The sequence below is a fragment of the Esox lucius genome, chromosome 12 (assembly GCF_011004845.1).
Source record: "Esox lucius isolate fEsoLuc1 chromosome 12, fEsoLuc1.pri, whole genome shotgun sequence".
NCBI lineage: Eukaryota > Metazoa > Chordata > Actinopteri > Esociformes > Esocidae > Esox > Esox lucius.
Window position 1 is genome coordinate 18,413,382 of NC_047580.1, and position 18,855 is coordinate 18,432,236.

Consider the following 18,855-nt stretch of genomic DNA (forward strand, 5'->3'; position numbering starts at 1 on the left):
AATATGTTGCATATAGTTTATATATGTAATTATACTTAGCCGATCTGGAGCTGGCTCTGATCGTAGTGTTATGAGACAAACAAGGAGGTCAGATCCATGGTGTTCAGAGGAAAACCTTCTGGACACCAGCCCTGAGTAGAATCTACTGAACCACAACAGCATCCATTCACACTTTGCTAAAAAAAAGTATTACAGGAATTTTAATTTGTGGTTTGTACATGCAGATGGGGATTCAAAATGTTTTAAGTGTGTACAAAGGGAGGGTCATGTGATCGTTCATTTGGGATTTCTGCCATGGTGCGCCCTAGTAAATTGACTTACACACAGAACCAAAGTGAAAACCTCCCAGTCCTTACACATGCTAATTAAATGTGTTCTCATGCCCACTGAAATATGGCCTATTAGTGTGTTTTTCATTTATGAGCCAAGCAGAAGCTTGGGGGCAAAAAAATAACTACTGGCTACCATCCCGAGGTTGTCCTGATGTTTGTGTAACTTCTATGTTTTAGTTTGATTTGTTTGCTGATCTTTTACTCACAGCAAGTAAGAAACTCCAGTCTCAGAAACACATCCGTCATCAGCTACAATGACCTACAGAACCAAATTTGTAGAGCGCAGAATCTGGCTAAAGCCACCATCCACGCCTGCCTGGTCTCTATATCCCACTGACCATACAACATCCCTAGTTCCCTTAAAGGCAGCAAAATCATGAGCTAATCAACATGAGCTACTCTACTCGTCTGGTGGAGATACCAATGCAATTATTCCCAAGACTCTTCAGGGGCCAGCCAATCTACAGTTAGGCAGTGCTGAGTCCTGACCACCCAATCTCCATCGACTGGCTAACTCTGATATAGGCACCCACAGCTGTCCTTCTATTTTGGAGCATGCTGTGCCAGTGGCATGCTTCCCCCTCATCTCCCCTGCTCCGCCGCCCTGTCCAGAACAATAGACACACGCGCATAAACATTACAAACTTAGTAACCACTCAGACTGCACAATCCCAGAGCTATCCCACAGTCAATCCTTCTGCTGCCACAGCGTAAGCCCAGGCAGGACAGACCGGGCTAACAAGGCCATGGGTCAAAACCAGCCAAAACAGAAGCAATTGGAACTATTCAAATAATGAACAAAACAGTGATTACACTGAATTACCCACTGGGTTCTTGCTTCATACCAAAATGTGAATAGAAAGCTGAAGGTGTTTGTGCGAGTTACATCACAGGTAAGTTCTTTTGGTTGAAGGTGGGTGGCTATGTTGGCATAAACTGCGTCCTAGAACACTTGCTCTGGCTTTTGGATGATTTGGTGTCTCCATCCAAAGTGTAATTTCATTCAGAATGTTGATAAAATTGACAATAAAGTTGTTTGTGTGAGTAAATAGCTTAATAAGGCTTTAAACAAGAGCACTGTGAGGATGTGTTAATCTGTAAATCTCTTTCAACGAAGACCCATTATGAACTAAAAATGTGTAATCTCATCTAAATCCTCCCAGTGGCCTCAGAGAGCATGCCTGTAGGCTGTGAGGATAAGAGACATGGAGCACAGTGGCTCGGTGTGGCTATCCATGGCAGTGCGTCTCCCTGCCACTTTCGTATTTGAAATCTCTGTTAACAATGAACAGCATTCCAGTGAGGCTCCAGATTAAAGCACATGGGAATGCTGTGAGTATGTGATAGCCTTTCTGCGGCTCATACAGTAGACCCCACGAGACAGACGAACACGGCTCTCACTCACACCAGTTGTCACGTGTGCCCAATAACGCACCACACACACACACATTCAACAACAACACCGAAAACAAGATACTAGCACAGATGAATATACACTGAAGCCCTGGAGAAAAAACATCAAGCATAATGTCAATTATAATTAAGCATCATTATGGTCCTGTAGACATACAGAATACGAAGTGTTGGAAGTGTTGGCACAAAATCCGGCAGTGTGTATTGGTGAGGATATATTTTTCTAACAGAACCAGAGCTGCATTCTGTTGCCTTTTCTGCCTTTTCCTTTGCTTTCACAAATTTGGAAAAATATATATGAGAGCATGCAAGAGTTGGGCCTGGATAGATTGGCTGTTGTGATGAATGGCATAACTGTAAAATTGCAAGTTGTACGAATCCTGACAATTGTGCCCTGGTGTTACACAAGACACTTGAAGTGCCATTGGCTAAAGCAGTCCCCTGTAACCTCACAGCCTACAGCAGTCCCCTGTAACCTCACAGCCTACAGCAGTCCCCTGTAACCTCACAGCCTACAGCAGTCCCCTGTAACCTCACAGCCTACAGCAGTCCCCTGTAACCTCACAGCCTACAGCAGTCCCCTGTAACCTCACAGCCTACAGCAGTCCCCTGTAACCTCACAGCCTACAGCAGTCCCCCGTTACCTCACAGCCTACAGCAGTCCCCCGTTACCTCACAGCCTACAGCAGTCCCCCGTTACCTCACAGCCTACAGCAGTCCCCCGTTACCTCACAGCCTACAGCAGTCCCCCGTTACCTCACAGCCTACAGCAGTCCCCCGTTACTTCACAGCCTACAGCTGTCCCCCGTTACCTCACAGCCTACAGCTGTCCCCCGTTACCTCACAGCCTACAGCAGTCCCCCGTTACCTCACAGCCTACAGCAGTCCCCGGTTACCTCAAAGCCTAAAGCAGTCCCCCGTTACCTCACAGCTTACAGCAGTCCCCCGTTACCTCACAGCCTACAGCAGTCCCCCGTTACCTCACAGCCTACAGCAGTCCCCCATTACCTCACAGCCTACAGCAGTCCCCAGTTACCTCACTGCCTACAGCAGTCCCCCGTTACCTCAAAGCCTACAGCAGTCCCCCGTTACCTCACAGCCTACAGCAGTCCCCCATTACCTCACAGCCTACAGCAGTCCCCCGTTACCTCACAGCCATCAGCAGTCCCCCGTAACCTCACAGCCTACAGCAGTCCCCCATTACCTCACAGCCTACAGCAGTCCCCTGTTACCTCACAGCCATCAGCAGTCCCCTGTTACCTCACAGCCATCAGCAGTCCCCTGTAACCTCACAGCCTACAGCAGTCCCCCGTTACCTCAAAGCCTACAGCAGTCCCCTCTTACTTCACAGCATACAATCAACAGCACACAGGGTGGTCAGACAGTTAGCACTTGATGTGATAAAGCCCATTCACCACACACCAAAATGAAATTAAGAAAATCTATAAGTTGGATCAGAATCTGGTGAAAGATCATGCATTCCTCAGAGAATGTAGACACTTCTCTTACTTTCAGTCAAATTATGATTATACCAGTTAGCATATAGGTAGGGCATATGGGTATAATGCAATAAAGTTTTTTCATAAAAGAACCTCTGTGCCTTTGCCCGGCATGCTGTCATTATGTTCTAATATGGAAGTGGCCAGCAAACCGCTCCCAGTCCATTCAACCTCTTCTCTGTTCAGGCACCTCAGTGGTGAAACATGCTTGCCCAACCCAACTGACCAACAGAGTTCTTCTTCCTCCGTACCAAACAGTTCCTTAAACCAAAATAAAAGGAAAAATCGCACACTTCTAGCTCCCAATGGATTTATTATAAACACAATGTTTCGAGAATGTAGTTGATAGATTCAATTTCTAATAATGCTAAATGTGAGCAAAGACTTTGGAAATCATCATAATGACAGTAACGACAGTACAGTAGTAAATAATTAACGCATACTATGTATATCTGAATTTACTATTAGTAAACTGTACACTCCAGACATGCATACTTTGAATGTAACATATCCTAAATAAAAATACATGTCTATGTTAAAAATCACAGACACCAAATAGATTTTCACAACACTTTTATTTTCCAACTTCAACTGGCAGCGATCGAGACGCTGCGAAGAATTAATAAAGCATATACATTATTGCAAAAAATAGAATCTACTTCACTGTTCTCGTACAGATAAGTATGCTATCTATCAAATCCTAACCTGTTATAACAACGTCTCCCATTCCTAGTTGAGAATTTACGTATCTTCGTAGAACTGCACTTCGTAGAACTTCACCCATTAGAGAAACAGGGTTGGGTGCTTTAGGGAGGGCATTCGACAAATTGCATACGTAGGTGGGTTGACAAATTATATTTTTTAAATATATCCAGAAACAGGTATAACATATTAAAAAATAACTGTTGCTATCTACATACAGTGATTGTGTAAAGTTATCGCATGTATTTTCATATCGCTAGAGAGTTAAGCAAACATTTTACGTTGATATTCTATCTGGGATGGCAAAATTCGCTATGTATTGAGATATTCAAGTAACTATCTCCATCCACGGAGTTGGTCTCCCGTAAAAACTTGTGAAGGAGCCACGCCCATTAAAATACACGCTGGGCGAAATTGATAGTTTTCACGCGACGTCACGGCATATGGGAACGCCCACTTGGCGGGCAAAACGAACTCCTTCCATTGTCCACCACCGACAACTCGAAAACTTCTAAATTCCACATAGTTGCATTTTAATTGGATACGGTAACAGCATATATATTGTATTTGCAATCATATCTACATGTAATCATTGTAATGAATGACATCGTCTACACCGATGCAACCAACTCCAACATCTGAGGATCAACATGTCCACATCTGACCCCGCCCACCATTTCTTTGTGTCTCTTTCATTAGAGTCTGTACCCCTCTGACGTTTCCACTCATAAGGTGGCAACAGCAGTTAAATCTGCAAAAAACACCTTCAGGATGCTCATCCTTGCTGAGTTTTATCTTTGACTTCCACAAACTCCAAAATCCTCTCTGTCACTGTATTGTCAGGCAACATGTATCGCAACACAACCACCATTTGTGATTTACAGGAGACATCAGTTGTCTCACCTGCCTGTATGGCAACAAATGATGTCTCATCCACTTGCTTGGCTATCTCCTCCCTGTGCACTTCATACATACAGTCTAACAGTTTGTTTTGTACAGTGCTAATGTCCCTTTGAAGATGGGCTGAGTGTCTGTGCCTCTGAAGTCTCGAATCACCCTCACACGTAGTCTCAATAATGCATCTGAATATTTCAGGATTCAGGGAGTCCTCCGACTCGTACCCCCGCAGTGCGGTTTCACGTTTTCCACACAGTTTAATATACGTTATGATCCAACTGAGAACATACCTGTTTTCCTCCACCTGTTTGTTATGCTGCTCAATGGAGCGCCTGTATGAACTATCAACTTGGGCTGCGAGACTTACCCTTCCAAATTCACAGCATTGTCCAGATGACTCATGTTTTGCAATCCTCTCAGAAAGATGTTTTAAATCTTTGTAACCCCTCCTCGACCAAGTACCATCTCCACCAAATAGCAGACATAGAAAACAGAAGAGTGCCTTCATTTGTATGCTAAACGTTAGACACTTTTTCTTCAAAAACCACTCCAAGTTAAGCCCACGGTTACATTTACCAGCCATTTGAGTGATGACAATGTCCTGTGGCTGATGGGCACCAAGTCGCTTTACTTCAAGTTTCTCCTCCAAATTAAGGGTTTCAAACCAGTGCTTGAGTATGAAATCCACTTTATTCATTTTCTCAAGTTATCTGGCGTTTGTGTAGCTAACAAGCTAGCTAAGACAATCTACCCTCCTCGCTCTTCTTGCCGACTATGAACCAATGAACATGAAATAAAATCCTAACACAAATGATATGCAATTTAGGAAGATGCTATATTTATAGATAATAAATTAATCTTTGAGAAGTTAAAATGACATAATCTTGTTGCAGCTCTTTCTGTTGACAACAGGTGGGGTTATGCCCCACCTGCCACCAATGACCAATCGCCCCTGATCATTACAATCAAAAATCAACTACCACATTAATAATTTTAGACCTACCATGTGCCCCACCTGCCACCAAAGACCATTCGCCCGTCTGTTATAGTTTCTGTATTATATTGGCCATATACACCCCCTCTGGCCTTATAGCTTTATTATAGCTCAATAGCACAAACTTGTGGTGCGATCTATCAGTACCCTACCGTAAGACAAAAACACCACAGCATTTTCTGTTATGTGGCAAAACATTTATAGTGTGCACCAATAGCCAAAATGCACAGGCTATGCTACACTTTAATCAGGTTTAAAATGTGCTTATTCTACATAGCGATTATTCAGCTCTGTTATGTAGTATGTTTAATATCATTTGCATAATTTTTCCAGAGCAACTTACAGTTGTGATGGCGTACATCAGCTACACAGGAAATTTTAATTTGATCATTATGGGATGTTGCAGACATTGATGTGAAGTTGATCTCACTTCAGTAAACAAGTCTGTTATTTTCGACTATACCGGAGAATATGCATATCAATTTAATACATAAGCAAATTGGATTTGCAGCAGAATACTTGATTCTTGAACCATTTCCTTAAGGACTGAAATCTGTCCAAAAATATGAAAAGATGAAGTTCAGATACACTCACTAACACACACTCACACAAACAGCTAAGACACAGCTAAAGAAAATTGCCACAGAAAACTGTCCAGCATTGAGGGAAAATTAAGTCATTTGTGTTTGTGCTAAAATAACTGTGTACAAGTAGGTTAAAGCCCAGCAACACTCACATACAGTTGATTGTATCCAGAATATACAAACTTGTAATATCAGACCAATAAACAACTTTTAACAACAACAAAAACTCTTATTTTTTCTGTTTTCATTGACAGGTTTTTCATTATGGCCTGCATTGATTTTGAAATATACAGTTAGGTCCGGAAATATTTGGTCACTGACATAGTGTTTTAGATTATTTTTGGCAAAGTCTAATCTGGCATTTCTATTCTTGGGGCTTATGAATGGTTTGCACCTTGTGGTGAACCCTCTGTATTTGCTCTTGGGAAGTCTTCTCATCATGGTAGACTTGGATAATGATAGAAATAACCATAGAAAGTACAGTACATAGAAAGTATTCAGTTGCACCATGTAATTATGAATTGATACATTCTGTGTCATTTTGGCCCAGCAAATTGTGTTGTGGGAATAATTTGGATGACCTAAACATGGATAAACTACCAGTTAATGGGTTTTCAATTGGATTGATGTAGCAGTTGGATGTATTTAAGATATTCGATGTGTGACCATCAGATTGATCCCAGCTGGTATTAATTAGACCAAATTTTCTTCCTCTTCATTATGTTAAGTTTGTAAAATGCTCCTTGAATACTGTTCCATAATACATGCCTAATACATTGGTTTTAATCAAATTACTACGTCCATATTGCACATATTCTGACAGTGAGGTGTATCTACTGTACATAGGCTCTCAAGTAAATAGGTGATGCACTCACCTTCCGCATGTAATAATATTAAAACAGAACAGATTAACCAGAATTATATTTACTCTAAAGCGAAGCCAAAGAGGTAAACATAAACATATCCCACGTGATCATGTTTCAATAACATAACAACAATAACCACGCAGCCATATCCCTACATCTCTTCCAGAAAACATGTCAACTAAGTAATGAATTGCCTGCAACCAGCAGTTGGGTCACCCAAACGACTCCACATGGGAGCAGAAGTCACAGTTATTATTCCAGATTGTTGTTCAGACTTAAAGTATGCTAAAAGAAACAGTGATAGCAGTACAGTTATTATTCAAGCTAGTTTATTGTAATAAAAAAAATATCTATAATAAAATATGTCTTTATACATATTGAAATATTTAAATGTTCAGCTAGAGCACATGTCATGATTCACCGGCACAGTAGTAATGAGACCCAGGCACAGAGCTCCAGTTTTTGTATTTTTATTCTTTCACTTCATTTTCCCTTTCTTTTATTTTGCAAACAGGCAGGCAGCCCACAAACAAGGTATAAACAATTAAACAAAAGGTTGGCAAACAAACGGCCAAAACACAAAACACACTGAGGCAAAAACAGAAAAGAACCCAAAACTATGGCAGGCTGGCAGAAGCAACAATAGGCAGGATGAGGCCAAAATGCAGGTGGGCAGGACAAAGAAAAACAAGCAGGCAGGACAAGAGAGACGAGACCTTACAGTACCACCCCTCTAAATGGGAATAGAAAGGGAGACAAGAGGGACCAGAAGACCACATCAACCACATGGACAAGACCCAAAATCCCCGGAGGGAACAACGAGCAGAAGGGGCCTGGAGCAGACAAGGAGACTGATGGAAGAGGACACGAAAAAGGAAATTGGGGAAGACACAGATGCAGAGACAAAGGGAGCTTGGGCAAGGTCCCGGGAAGTGCAGCAGGCTGGAGACTGGGCGGAGTTGACAGGGTCCTAGGTGGGATGCCGGACAGGAACGGCTCGGGTTCAGGGACGCTGGACGGAAACGGGTCACTTTCCGGGACGCCGGGCTTCACAGGCTCAGGGTCGTGGACGCCGGGCTTCACAGGCTCAGGTTTGGCAAACAAACAGCCAAAACAAAAGAACACACTGAGGCAAAAATACCAAGAACTAAACTTAGGAAACTAGACAGAAAATAATCCAAAACGATGGCAGGCAGGTGGGCAGGATGACGCCAAAAGACAGGTGGGCAGGACAAAGAAAAAAGAGCAGGCAGGACAAATAGCAGGACAGCAGGAACACAAACTTAGAAGGAAAGACAAAACTTACAAAGGAAATGCGGTTGGACACAGGACCAAATAAACCATATAACATTGGGTAGGCCGATTGACATAGTGACAAGTACATGCAAACAGACTGAACACAAGAGCTGACATACAGGGTGGGGCTAACAAGGAGCAGGTGAAAATAATGAAGACCAATGACAATGGAACTAAATCATAAAAACTGGAATAAAAAGAAAACAAAAACCAACACAGACATACGGAAAACATGGACCGGAACCCGGGAACATGGATCATAAGGAAGGACTGAAGACAAGACCAAACTCTTAACAGAGCATATGAACACAAAGTGTACGGAGGGAAACGTAAAGAGACAGGGCAGACACAGGGAAAACCTGGACAGAAAGACAGGGGAGAGACAAGACCTCATAACAGGCAGCCAGGGGTAGTGAATCGCTTGAAGGACTTCCAAGCTCTGCGGAAGAAACTCTTCACTCCTTTCTTCTCCTGTTTTCTGTCATCTGAATGGAAAGAAAAGACAGACAAGTAAAACAGTTAGCGCTTTGGTTAACTGAAATGCCCTGTTCGTTTTTACATTTTCAGACCAAGCACACGTGTGTGTGTACATTCTAGAAAACCTACCCACAGAGTGGAGATCCTCATCACTTTCATCAGCAAGCTAAAAATAAACAGAAGTCATATATCAGATAGATGGTACAGTGCCTGTGTTCACCAACGAAGTAAGGTGTTTCCTGCAAAAATACATGTGGATGTTTCTACACTGTGTACAGTAGGCTTCAGACCCCCTGGTGACCTCTGGTGAGATACGTCAAGTGTCCTGGGAGATTTAGTTGCACAGGTCTTACCACTAGGAGGTGGTCTGTTGAGGACCAGTGTTGGATGACACCCCCCTGGCAACGCTTCAGTCTCGGGCTGATTTCCTGCACCTCACAGACAGGGGAGAAAGAAATCCTGGGGGTCCAGTGCTGGAGAAGCACCCTGCTCACCATAACTGACACTTCCAAGCAAAGCTGGCGATCCTCCAGGAAGGCCTCTGGTGACAGTGGGCGCTGTGATGAGAACTCCTTCTGAAAGTTGGTGAATAGCAGATCTCCCAACTGGAGCTCCAGTGGGCCATAGTTTTGGTTTGGTTCTGAGAGTTTCCTAAGTGCTCTTTGTAGGGCTTTGGTCTTAATAGTTCTGGCCAAGGCCTTCTGGACCAGGAAGGAAAGTTGCCATGTCACCTCCACACGGTTTTCAATAACCTCCTCGGTCCATGGGGAGAAGTCCTCCAGGGGGTAGATATTATAAATAAATCTGCCAAGTGTGTGGATAAGGAGCATCTCTGGGACCATGCAGAGTGTGGAGGAAGCCTGACGCTGTTTGTGATATGGGCTTTTCTTTCTGAGCTGTTGGTCACGGTTGGGTTTAGCACTCATCATGGCAGCTTCTCTAGGGAAAAGACATGCCAACGGTGGCACAGATTGTTCCAGCTTGGTGGACTCACCTAGGGTCAATGGAAGGAGCTGGTCTGAGATGGATACTTTCATCCAACCGTTGTGGAAAATGCTGTTAGGCAACATGCCGGCATTTCTTAGAGTCATCTTAACAGCAGTGGAGATCCTCCATTCACACACACCATGTCCAGTCCCTTGGCCCATAGAACAGCAGTACAATCGCACTAGTTCTTTAAGGCAGTTGAGAGCTGCTGCCCTCTGACTGGCTGTGACAGGACTGGGGAGAGGAACCTGAGGTGGGACTATGGTTACCTCACGGCCCTTTGTGACCCATAGACTGTTGGACACAGCCTGCAGCCTTTCGCCCATTGCTTTTGGTGTCACCCTGTGAGACACACACAGGTAAAACGGTGTTAAATGGAACAGATTAGACTCAACACACGAATGAGACGACATGAATATAAAACCAGGCCAAAACCAGGACCAGCTCTGGGATTGGTGAAGCCTTCCCAACACACAAAGCTAATAATTCTCTAATGCCATTCTGGCGTCCCTGTACATTAAAATATGTTCAGCTAACGGCTTTCTGTTTCTGTTGATAAGGGTTGCGTTACACTGTTGTTAATGAAAAGGAAACATAGAAATAGGCATACAGCTATATCATTACTCTTACCTCTTATTGAGAACATTGGTCACCATAGTCATAGCAAGGGAAAGCCATCTCTGTATGATCCTTCTGATCCCATGGTAGAGGATGGCAGCATATGCCCAAAGACTCAAGAGACACACCAGACAGCTTATTTCCTGAAATATATCAAGCTCAGTGTCAAATCCTACTGTAGTGGAATAAATGGAATGAGAGTTAGCCTAGCATTTAAAGCATCTGACCATTATGTTAAATAATCCATTAGCAGGCAAGGTGAAAAATATTTTTTTGTGTTCATAAGCTGAATGGTCAACATTTCTCTCTGTATGTCTTCAATTCGGAATTTAGTTAAATATGGAAAGTATATTTTTGGATTGGACTGACAAATATCCCCTTCCCATATAGTTACAGGGTGTGTGCAGGCTTCTGTTCCAGACCACCACTAACAACTTTGAATGAACTGACCAATTCATCCCTAATTTCGTGATATTTCCTGTATATAATACCTGCTGGTAGTCACAACGCTGCGGACTCTTGACAAGTTCATCATTAGGCGTGTTCTCGTCAGAGCAATTAATCACCTGTAACAGAAAACATTGCGCATTGTTTCATCTTAACGCAGAGAAAAGTCGGCAATGCCTACCCTATTATAGACAGACTAGCATTTATTTTTTTACCTGTAGATATGTTTAGGTATTTAATTAGGTATAAGCCTAAACAACTACACTACCCATTTTATCTCGAAAGCCCACGTTATACGCGATTAATAACACATCCAATAAAGGAATTTATTTGTATCTATATTATCATACTTAAATAAAACTGCTTGAAAAGTAGATATATTTAGGTATTAACAACTACGCTACCCATGTTATCTCGAAAGCGCACGTTATAAGCCATTAATAACACATCCTAAATGTATATTATATATTTTTTGAACTGCTTAAAAAGCATTCTTACCTTAGATTTTACTATAGTGTTTTTAGACATTTTTACAGAAATAAATTGTAGGTCTCTCTCAATATGCAGTTAATTTGCAGAATGATGAAAGTTTGTAAATTGGCATTTATGATTTCTGAATAGATTCTAATGCATTATGACGTCATAATGCATTTAGAATTTCTATACGATCAATAGTCCACTGTGTAGGCCTATTTTAAAATTATTTTTGTGTTGTAAAATATTTACAAAAATTTAAGTAATTTGCTACATTCTCTATGCCCTACACGTATATATAATGTAGGCTATTCCTTGTAATTGTATTAATATATCCATAGTTAAAAGTGTATACTTTGTTATCAGTGGCCTTTTTATATGTAAAAAAACTTGGTGGGGCACAAACCATTTAAAAATGTAGGATACATACCAGTAAAGCTTAAAAAAACACTTTTAAGGACTGAGGGGCTTGCTTCTACCAGGTGTTGTAGTACACATCCTGGAGAGAAACAGAGATCTTCTCTCTCACACACATGTAAAATTACCACTGTCACATTTACAAACCTAAATTAGGAATGCAACCAAGCTCAAAACCAATGTGCCTACAGGGCCATATGCGAACAGCACCACAAAGGCAGGATGATAAAATATGCTTTCACTCACCAAGGCTGAGGGCTCACTTGAAGAGAAAGGTGGCACGGCGGTTCTTCCTCTGGGCAAACATTTTGATGACTTTGGGAATGAAGTCATGTAGCTGCTGAATCAGCTAGCTTTCGATGGGCGACATGGCCAATGCGTTGAGTCTGGGAGATGGCCTCTGCTCCACCTGGGAGATGACTGTGTCGCATGCTTCCATCACCAGTGCTGTGTTGGTTACTCGACGGCCTGGCTCGTCTGTTCCATTGTGAACGGTGGCAGCCCTCTCATCAGTTTGCTTCGGCATATTCTGGACATTCTCCTTGAAACAGGTGAGCGCACTGCTAATCCCAGATGCATCAATGCTCCGTTTTTGCAGTGTTGTATAAAACATAAACTTCTGGCGTAATGAAGAAAGAAAATTCCAACAGCTGCAGAAAGGCTTGGTCCCGAAGTTTTTTTGACAGGCCGCATGCCTCACTTATGGTGGCCTCATCCCATCCTGGTTGTGTGCGTATGTCCTCCATACACAGGAGCAGCGCAGTGCAGTCTTCCCAAACTGCATTGACAGTTCTACTTTTAAAGTTCCATTGTACAGCGGGTGGCCTTGGAATGCGTCTCTGTGTTGCCTCAGCAAGTGCCGCAACACGTTTTGGAGAACCAGAGAAAAAGGTGGCAACAGCAGTTAAATCTGCAAAAAACACCTTCAGGATGCTCATCCTTGCTGAACAAAGTTGCTGCAAGGTCTGATTCAGTTAGTGATCATAGCAGTGAACAAACTGGGCATGTGGATATGTCTCTTTCATTGGCGTCTGTACCCCTTGGACATTTCCACTCATTACAGCCGCACCATCATAAGTCTGAGCGTCAGCTTTTCTCCCAGCTTCCAGCACACCCTTGATGCTATTAGAGAGGCCGAGTTGAGATTTATCTTTGACTTCCACAAACTCCAAAAACCTCTCTGTCACTGTATTGTCAGGCAACATGTATCGCAACACAACCACCATTTGTGATTTACAGGAGACATCAGTTGTCTCACCTGCCTGTATGGCAACAAATGATGTCTCATCCACTTGCTTGGCTATCTCCTCCCTGTACACTACATACATACAGTCTAACAGTTTGTTTTGTACAGTGCTAGATGTCCCTTTGAAGATGGGCTGTGAGTGTTTTAGTGCCTCTGAAGTCTCGAATCGCCCTCACACATAGTACATCTGAATATTCCCGGATTCAGGGAGTCCACCGACTCGTCGTCCCCCGCAGTATGGTTTCACATTAGCCACACAGTTTAATACGTTATGATCCAACTGAGAACCTACCTGTTTTCCTCCACCTGTTTGTTATGCTTCTCAATGGAGCGCCTGTATGCACTGTCAACTTGGGCTGCGACATTTACCCTTCCAAGTAAGCCCAGTTTCAGAGTATTGTCCAGATGACTCTCATGTTTTGCAATCCTCTCAGAAAGATGTTTCAAAACTTTGCTACCCGTCCTCGACCAAGTACCATCTCCACCAAATAGCAGACATGGAAAACAGTAGAGTGCCTTCTTTTTTATGCTAACCGTTAGCCACTTTTTCTTCAAGAACCCCTCCACGTTAAACCTGCGGTTACTTTTACCAGCAGTTTGAGTGATGATAATATCCTGGGGCTGATGGGCACCAAGTCGCTTTACTTCAAGTTTCTCCTCCAAATTAAGGGTTTCAAACCGGTGCTAGAGTATGAAATCCACTTTATTCATTTTCTCAAGTTATCTGGCTTTTGTGATGCTAACAAGCTAGCTAAGACAATCTACCCGACTTATGTTGGCGGCAGACTGACAGACAGCCAATCAGGTCTGAAATACGAAATTACGGCTACCGGCTGTCAGCCCCACTTGGCATCAGATTTGTGTGATCTACATTGATCACACTAACATTCTGAGCATGCGTATTAATATTTTCATTGCATTGAACATGAAATAAAATCCTAACACAAATGATATGCAATTTAGGAAGATGCTAGATAATAAATTAATCTTTGAGAAGTAAAAATGACAATCTTGTTGCAGCTCTTTCTGTTGACAACAGGTGGGGTTATGCCCCACCTGCCACCAATGACCAATCGCCCCAGATCATTACAATCAAAAATCAACTACCACATTAATAATTTTAGACCTACCATGTGTCTAATTATCTGTTAAAAGCATGTCTTTATTATGCTATTGTTTTGATCTATTTTTCTTTGCGAAAGTAAAACTAACAGCGTATTCCGTGGTTGGGTAGAACTTCGCTGGCAGTCATTCAAATGAACGAAACAGCCATTCAATTGAACCTCAGCTTAAGTGACCTTGAAGGAGACGGGAAGGGGTCGGGTTAAACTTTTTTGACTCCAACCCACATTGAAACCGGCCCTGAACTGCACACTGCAGTCAGGGGCTTCTCACTCCAATGACCTAGCTAAGGCTAGCAAAACCAAACCTCTCTTTTAAAACATATATTGTTAGCTATATTAATAACAAAGTTAATACAGGACAAAATAGCACCAATTCAACCTTCTTCACAGCAACCCAAGCAGTCAATGGTGGGTCATTTATACAGCATGTGTGGTTTACCTGACATTAGGAAAAAATGTATATTACTACAGGACATTTGCCACAAGAGTCTGTGTTATTATTTATACTGGCTGCACTACGCTACACTGACCACCCGTAGAACCATTTTAGGTTAATTAGCACTCAACTTTGCTTTGACAATGAAGAATTTCTCCTTCACCTCCCAAACAATTACTTTATTGAACCACCCTAATCGAATGTACAGATAGATGTCAATATGCTTCCATTTTGGCAGCTGTTTAAGCTGTATATGGGTCACAAGTGCTTAAGACTTGTTTTTCGTGTTTTGGGTTTTACACTCATGGGCTTTAAAAGTAGAACATTTGACCGGCTTGTGCAGTAGCTCCATAGAAATTAGCCACCATGTTTTAACAATGTTTTGCCGCCAGGCTGTCAGAGCAATCATATTTGGTTTGTACACAGTCAAAGCTACACATTTTGCACCAATGAAAGGGGTTATTAGATTCTTCAGTGCCCCTTGCAGAATGTTAAGAGTTTGAACAAATATTAGAGTCCTAAATGAGACTAATCCTTATTGTGTCTAGCAATATGAAGACCTATAACAGAGCTTGAGTATTAGACAGACATACTGGAATTTACAGCTTAACCTAAAGATTGGGCACCCATTCCAACATTCTTTAGCATTATCTATTATAAATATTTAATGCTTCAAATGTGATTTCTTTCCACCTTCATTACTTTTAATGATGGAATATTATTTTATAGGCAAAACTCTGAGATGTTATGAATTCTCTATTGTGGCTCATGGTGTCGCTGGTTTCTTATACATGAAACGATGATGCAAATGATTAAAAAACAAGCTGTCCATGTCATGAATGAGTTTAAACAATATGGCATTACTTTAACAAAAAAGAAAAACAAAATGGCAAGTAAAACTTGTAGTATTATTTATCAAAATGATTTGTTTGTATCCCGGGATATGTAAAAAGTGTGTATGACTTCTTGTATCTGACTATTCCTCTTTTTGTATCTATATGTTATTGGTTGAATAAAATAAGAAATTGCAAATGAACCCTCTGTCTTCCACGCCACCCTCAGGCCTCCATTTGTGCATCGATGCGTGCCTCCACCATTGTGTCCCAAAGCTGAGGGTGTGAAAATGAGTGATGGACTAGAGGGTAATTAGCACTGGCATTGTGTGGTGATGCTGGGCTGGAGTGCAGGCTGTCCTTACAGGGCACCCCGGGACGAAAAATTACAATGCGGTATATACGCATGTAAAGCCGATCCTGGAGTAGATTAACCTCACAGCCGACGTCTGACTGGGATAACCACATAGAAAAACATAACATAAAATTTAAATAATATTATAGAGGCCAAACACGGGCCCCCCACCCACTGGGGCCCTGGTGCACCAACTGCACTCTCCATTTGCTACGCCAGTGGTCCCTTCGATTGAGGCTGCTCCGAAGCAGGCTCTGCTAGCAAGTAGCTAGCTAAATGGAATCTGATTACGGATTAAGTTATTTTTGACCTTGTGCTATATCACTGAAAAATCTTAACGGGAGTGCCTAATTAAATTATATGTGCATTTATTTACATTTGTTTTCTAGACGTGACACTTACAAATGAAATATTTCCTGAATATAAATGTTCAGTGGTCTTTAATGTCTATTTCTTCTTTAACGAGGGATTTGTAAATTAGAATTTCATGCTTGTTTCGTTAAGTAACAATAGACCATTATTTGCATTATTCAGGTTGAGTGTCTCGACGTTGACGCGTATGTACAGGTACTGGTCATATAATTATAATATCATCAGAAAGTTGATTTATTTCAGTAATTCCATTCAAAAAGTGAAACTTGTATAATGTATACATTCATTCCACACAGACTGACATATTTCAAGTGTTTATTTCTTTGAATTTTTATGATTATAACTGACAACTAATGAAAACCCCAAATTCAGTATCTCAGAAAATTTGAATATTGTGAAAAGGTTCAATATTGAAGACACCTAGGGCCACACTCTAATCAGCTAATTAACTCAAAACACCTGCAAAGGCCTTTAAATGGTCTCTCAGTCTAGTTCTGTAGGCTACAGAATCATGGGGAAGACTGCTGACTTGACAGCTGTCCAAAATACGACCATTGACACCTTGCACAAGGAGGGCAAGACACAAAAGGTCATTGCTAAAGAGGCTGGCTGTTCACAGAGCTCTGTGTCCAAGCACATTATTAGAGAGGCGAAGGAAAGGAAAAGATGTGGTAGAAAAAAGTATACAGGCAATAGGGATAACCGCACCCTAGAGAGGATTGTGAACCAAAACCCATTCAAAAATGTAGGGGAGATTCACAAAGAATGGACTGCAGCTGGAGTCAGTGCTTCAAGAACCACCACGCACAGACATATGCAAGACATGGGTTTCAGCTGTCGCATTCCTTGTGTCAAGCCACTCTTGAACAAGACACAGTCTCAGAAGCGTCTTGCCTGGGCTAAAGACACAAAGGACTGGACTGCTGCTGAGTGGTCCAAAGTTATGTTCTCTGATGAAAGTAAATTTTGCATTTCCTTTGGAAATCAAGGTCCCAGAGTCCGGAGGAAGAGAGGAGAGGCACAGGATCCACATTGCTTGAAATCCAGTGTAAAGTTTCCACAGTCAGTGATGGTTTGGGTTGCCATGTCATCTGCTGGTGTTGGTCCACTGTGTTTTCTGAGGTCCAAGCTCAACGCAGCCGTCTACCAGGAAGTTTTAGAGCCCTTCATGCTTCCTGCTGCTGACCAACTTTATGGAGATGCAGATTTCATTTTCCAACAGGACTTGGCACCTGCACACAATGCCAAAGCTACCAGTACCTGGTTTAAGGACCATGGTATCCCTGTTCTTAATTGGCAAGCAAACTCACCTGACCTTAACCCTAAAGAAAATCTATGGGGTATTGTGAAGAGGAAGATGCGATACATCAAGCCCAACATTGCAGAAGAGCTGAAGGCCACTATCAGAGCAACCTGGGCTCTCATAACACCTGAGCAGTGCCACAGACTGATCGACTCCATGCCACCCCGCATTGCTGCAGTAATTCAGGCAAAAGGAGTCCCAACTAAGTATTGAGTGCTGTACATGCTCATACTTTTCATGTTCACACTTTTCAGTTGGCCAACATTTCTAAAAATATTTTTTTTGTATTGGTCTTAAGTAATATTCTAATTTTCAGAGATACTGAATTTGGAATTTTCATTAGTTGTCAGTTATAATAATCACAATTAAAATAAATAAACATTTGAAATATATCAGTCTGTGAGTAATGAATGAATATAATATACAAGTTTCACTTTTTGAATGGAATTACTGAAATAAATGAACTTTTTGATGATATTCTAATTATATGACCAGCACCTGTTTATCGGAATGTCGTCTGTAACACGTGAGAACGGTGTGCACTCCAACCCGCTCCAAGCCAAGCAAGTGTGTAGGGGATAGGATCCGATAGGGGTCGCTTTAAGAGATCCGACATCGTAAATACATTAAGGTGCCTTTTGAGGTTTATAGCGGACTTCACCGCTAGGTGGCGAGATACATATTATTTAAGTGTGAAAGCATTCATACCGAAGAAGAAAATCTGGACCCGATTACCATTCTCCTAGCAGCAGGATATTATGTTGGCAACACTAACTCAGATTTTCTTTTCCAAAATAAAAGCCATAATTGAAATGCATTGCAATGTGCTTAATTCGGTAAAAACAACAAAAAATATTCGAAAGAAAGTTATATGTTTTTATTCAAGCAAAAGAAAATAGATATATTTTATATATACACATTAAAATAATTATGAAGAATATTGGTACAAACACAGACAATAGACAGACCTATGTTGCCTCATAAAAAAACTTGACATTGTGCCGTGGAACATGGCATTCGGGTATATCACTAGGGTATAAAGAATCCATATTCAGGGTGGAAATACAGATTATAGCCAGCAGCACTTTCTTAGGCACTTACTCCATTGGCTCCAGTGCAAGACTATACCTGAATTTGGCCTATGCAAAACGTCTAGTTTTTTTTATAAGGCAATTTGGAGGAG

General features: G+C 41.8%; 1 protein-coding gene across 1 annotated transcript; it reads right to left on the bottom strand.

Annotated features, from left to right (window-relative positions):
• Window positions 1-7,751: 7,751 nt before the first annotated feature.
• On the bottom strand, window positions 7,752-11,666 carry LOC109616414. Its single transcript, XM_020051599.2, has 6 exons — window positions 11,611-11,666; window positions 11,157-11,231; window positions 10,678-10,808; window positions 9,414-10,389; window positions 9,190-9,226; window positions 7,752-9,068 (listed from the first exon to the last, which is right to left on the bottom strand). The coding sequence occupies exons 1-6, from the start codon at window positions 11,638-11,640 to the stop codon at window positions 8,974-8,976; spliced, it is 1,344 nt and encodes a 447-aa protein (XP_019907158.2). The 5' UTR covers window positions 11,641-11,666; the 3' UTR covers window positions 7,752-8,973.
• Between the last annotated feature and the right edge of the window lie 7,189 nt (window positions 11,667-18,855).

Coding starts and splice junctions, on each gene's coding strand:
- LOC109616414 (XM_020051599.2), bottom strand. CDS start 11,640: ATGTCTAAAAACACTATAGTAAAATCTAAG. Junction 9,227..9,413: donor CAACAGACCACCTCCTAGTG/GTAAGACCTGTG, acceptor GTTTATTTTTAG/CTTGCTGATGAAAGTGATGA. Junction 9,069..9,189: donor TGAGGATCTCCACTCTGTGG/GTAGGTTTTCTA, acceptor CTTTCCATTCAG/ATGACAGAAAACAGGAGAAG.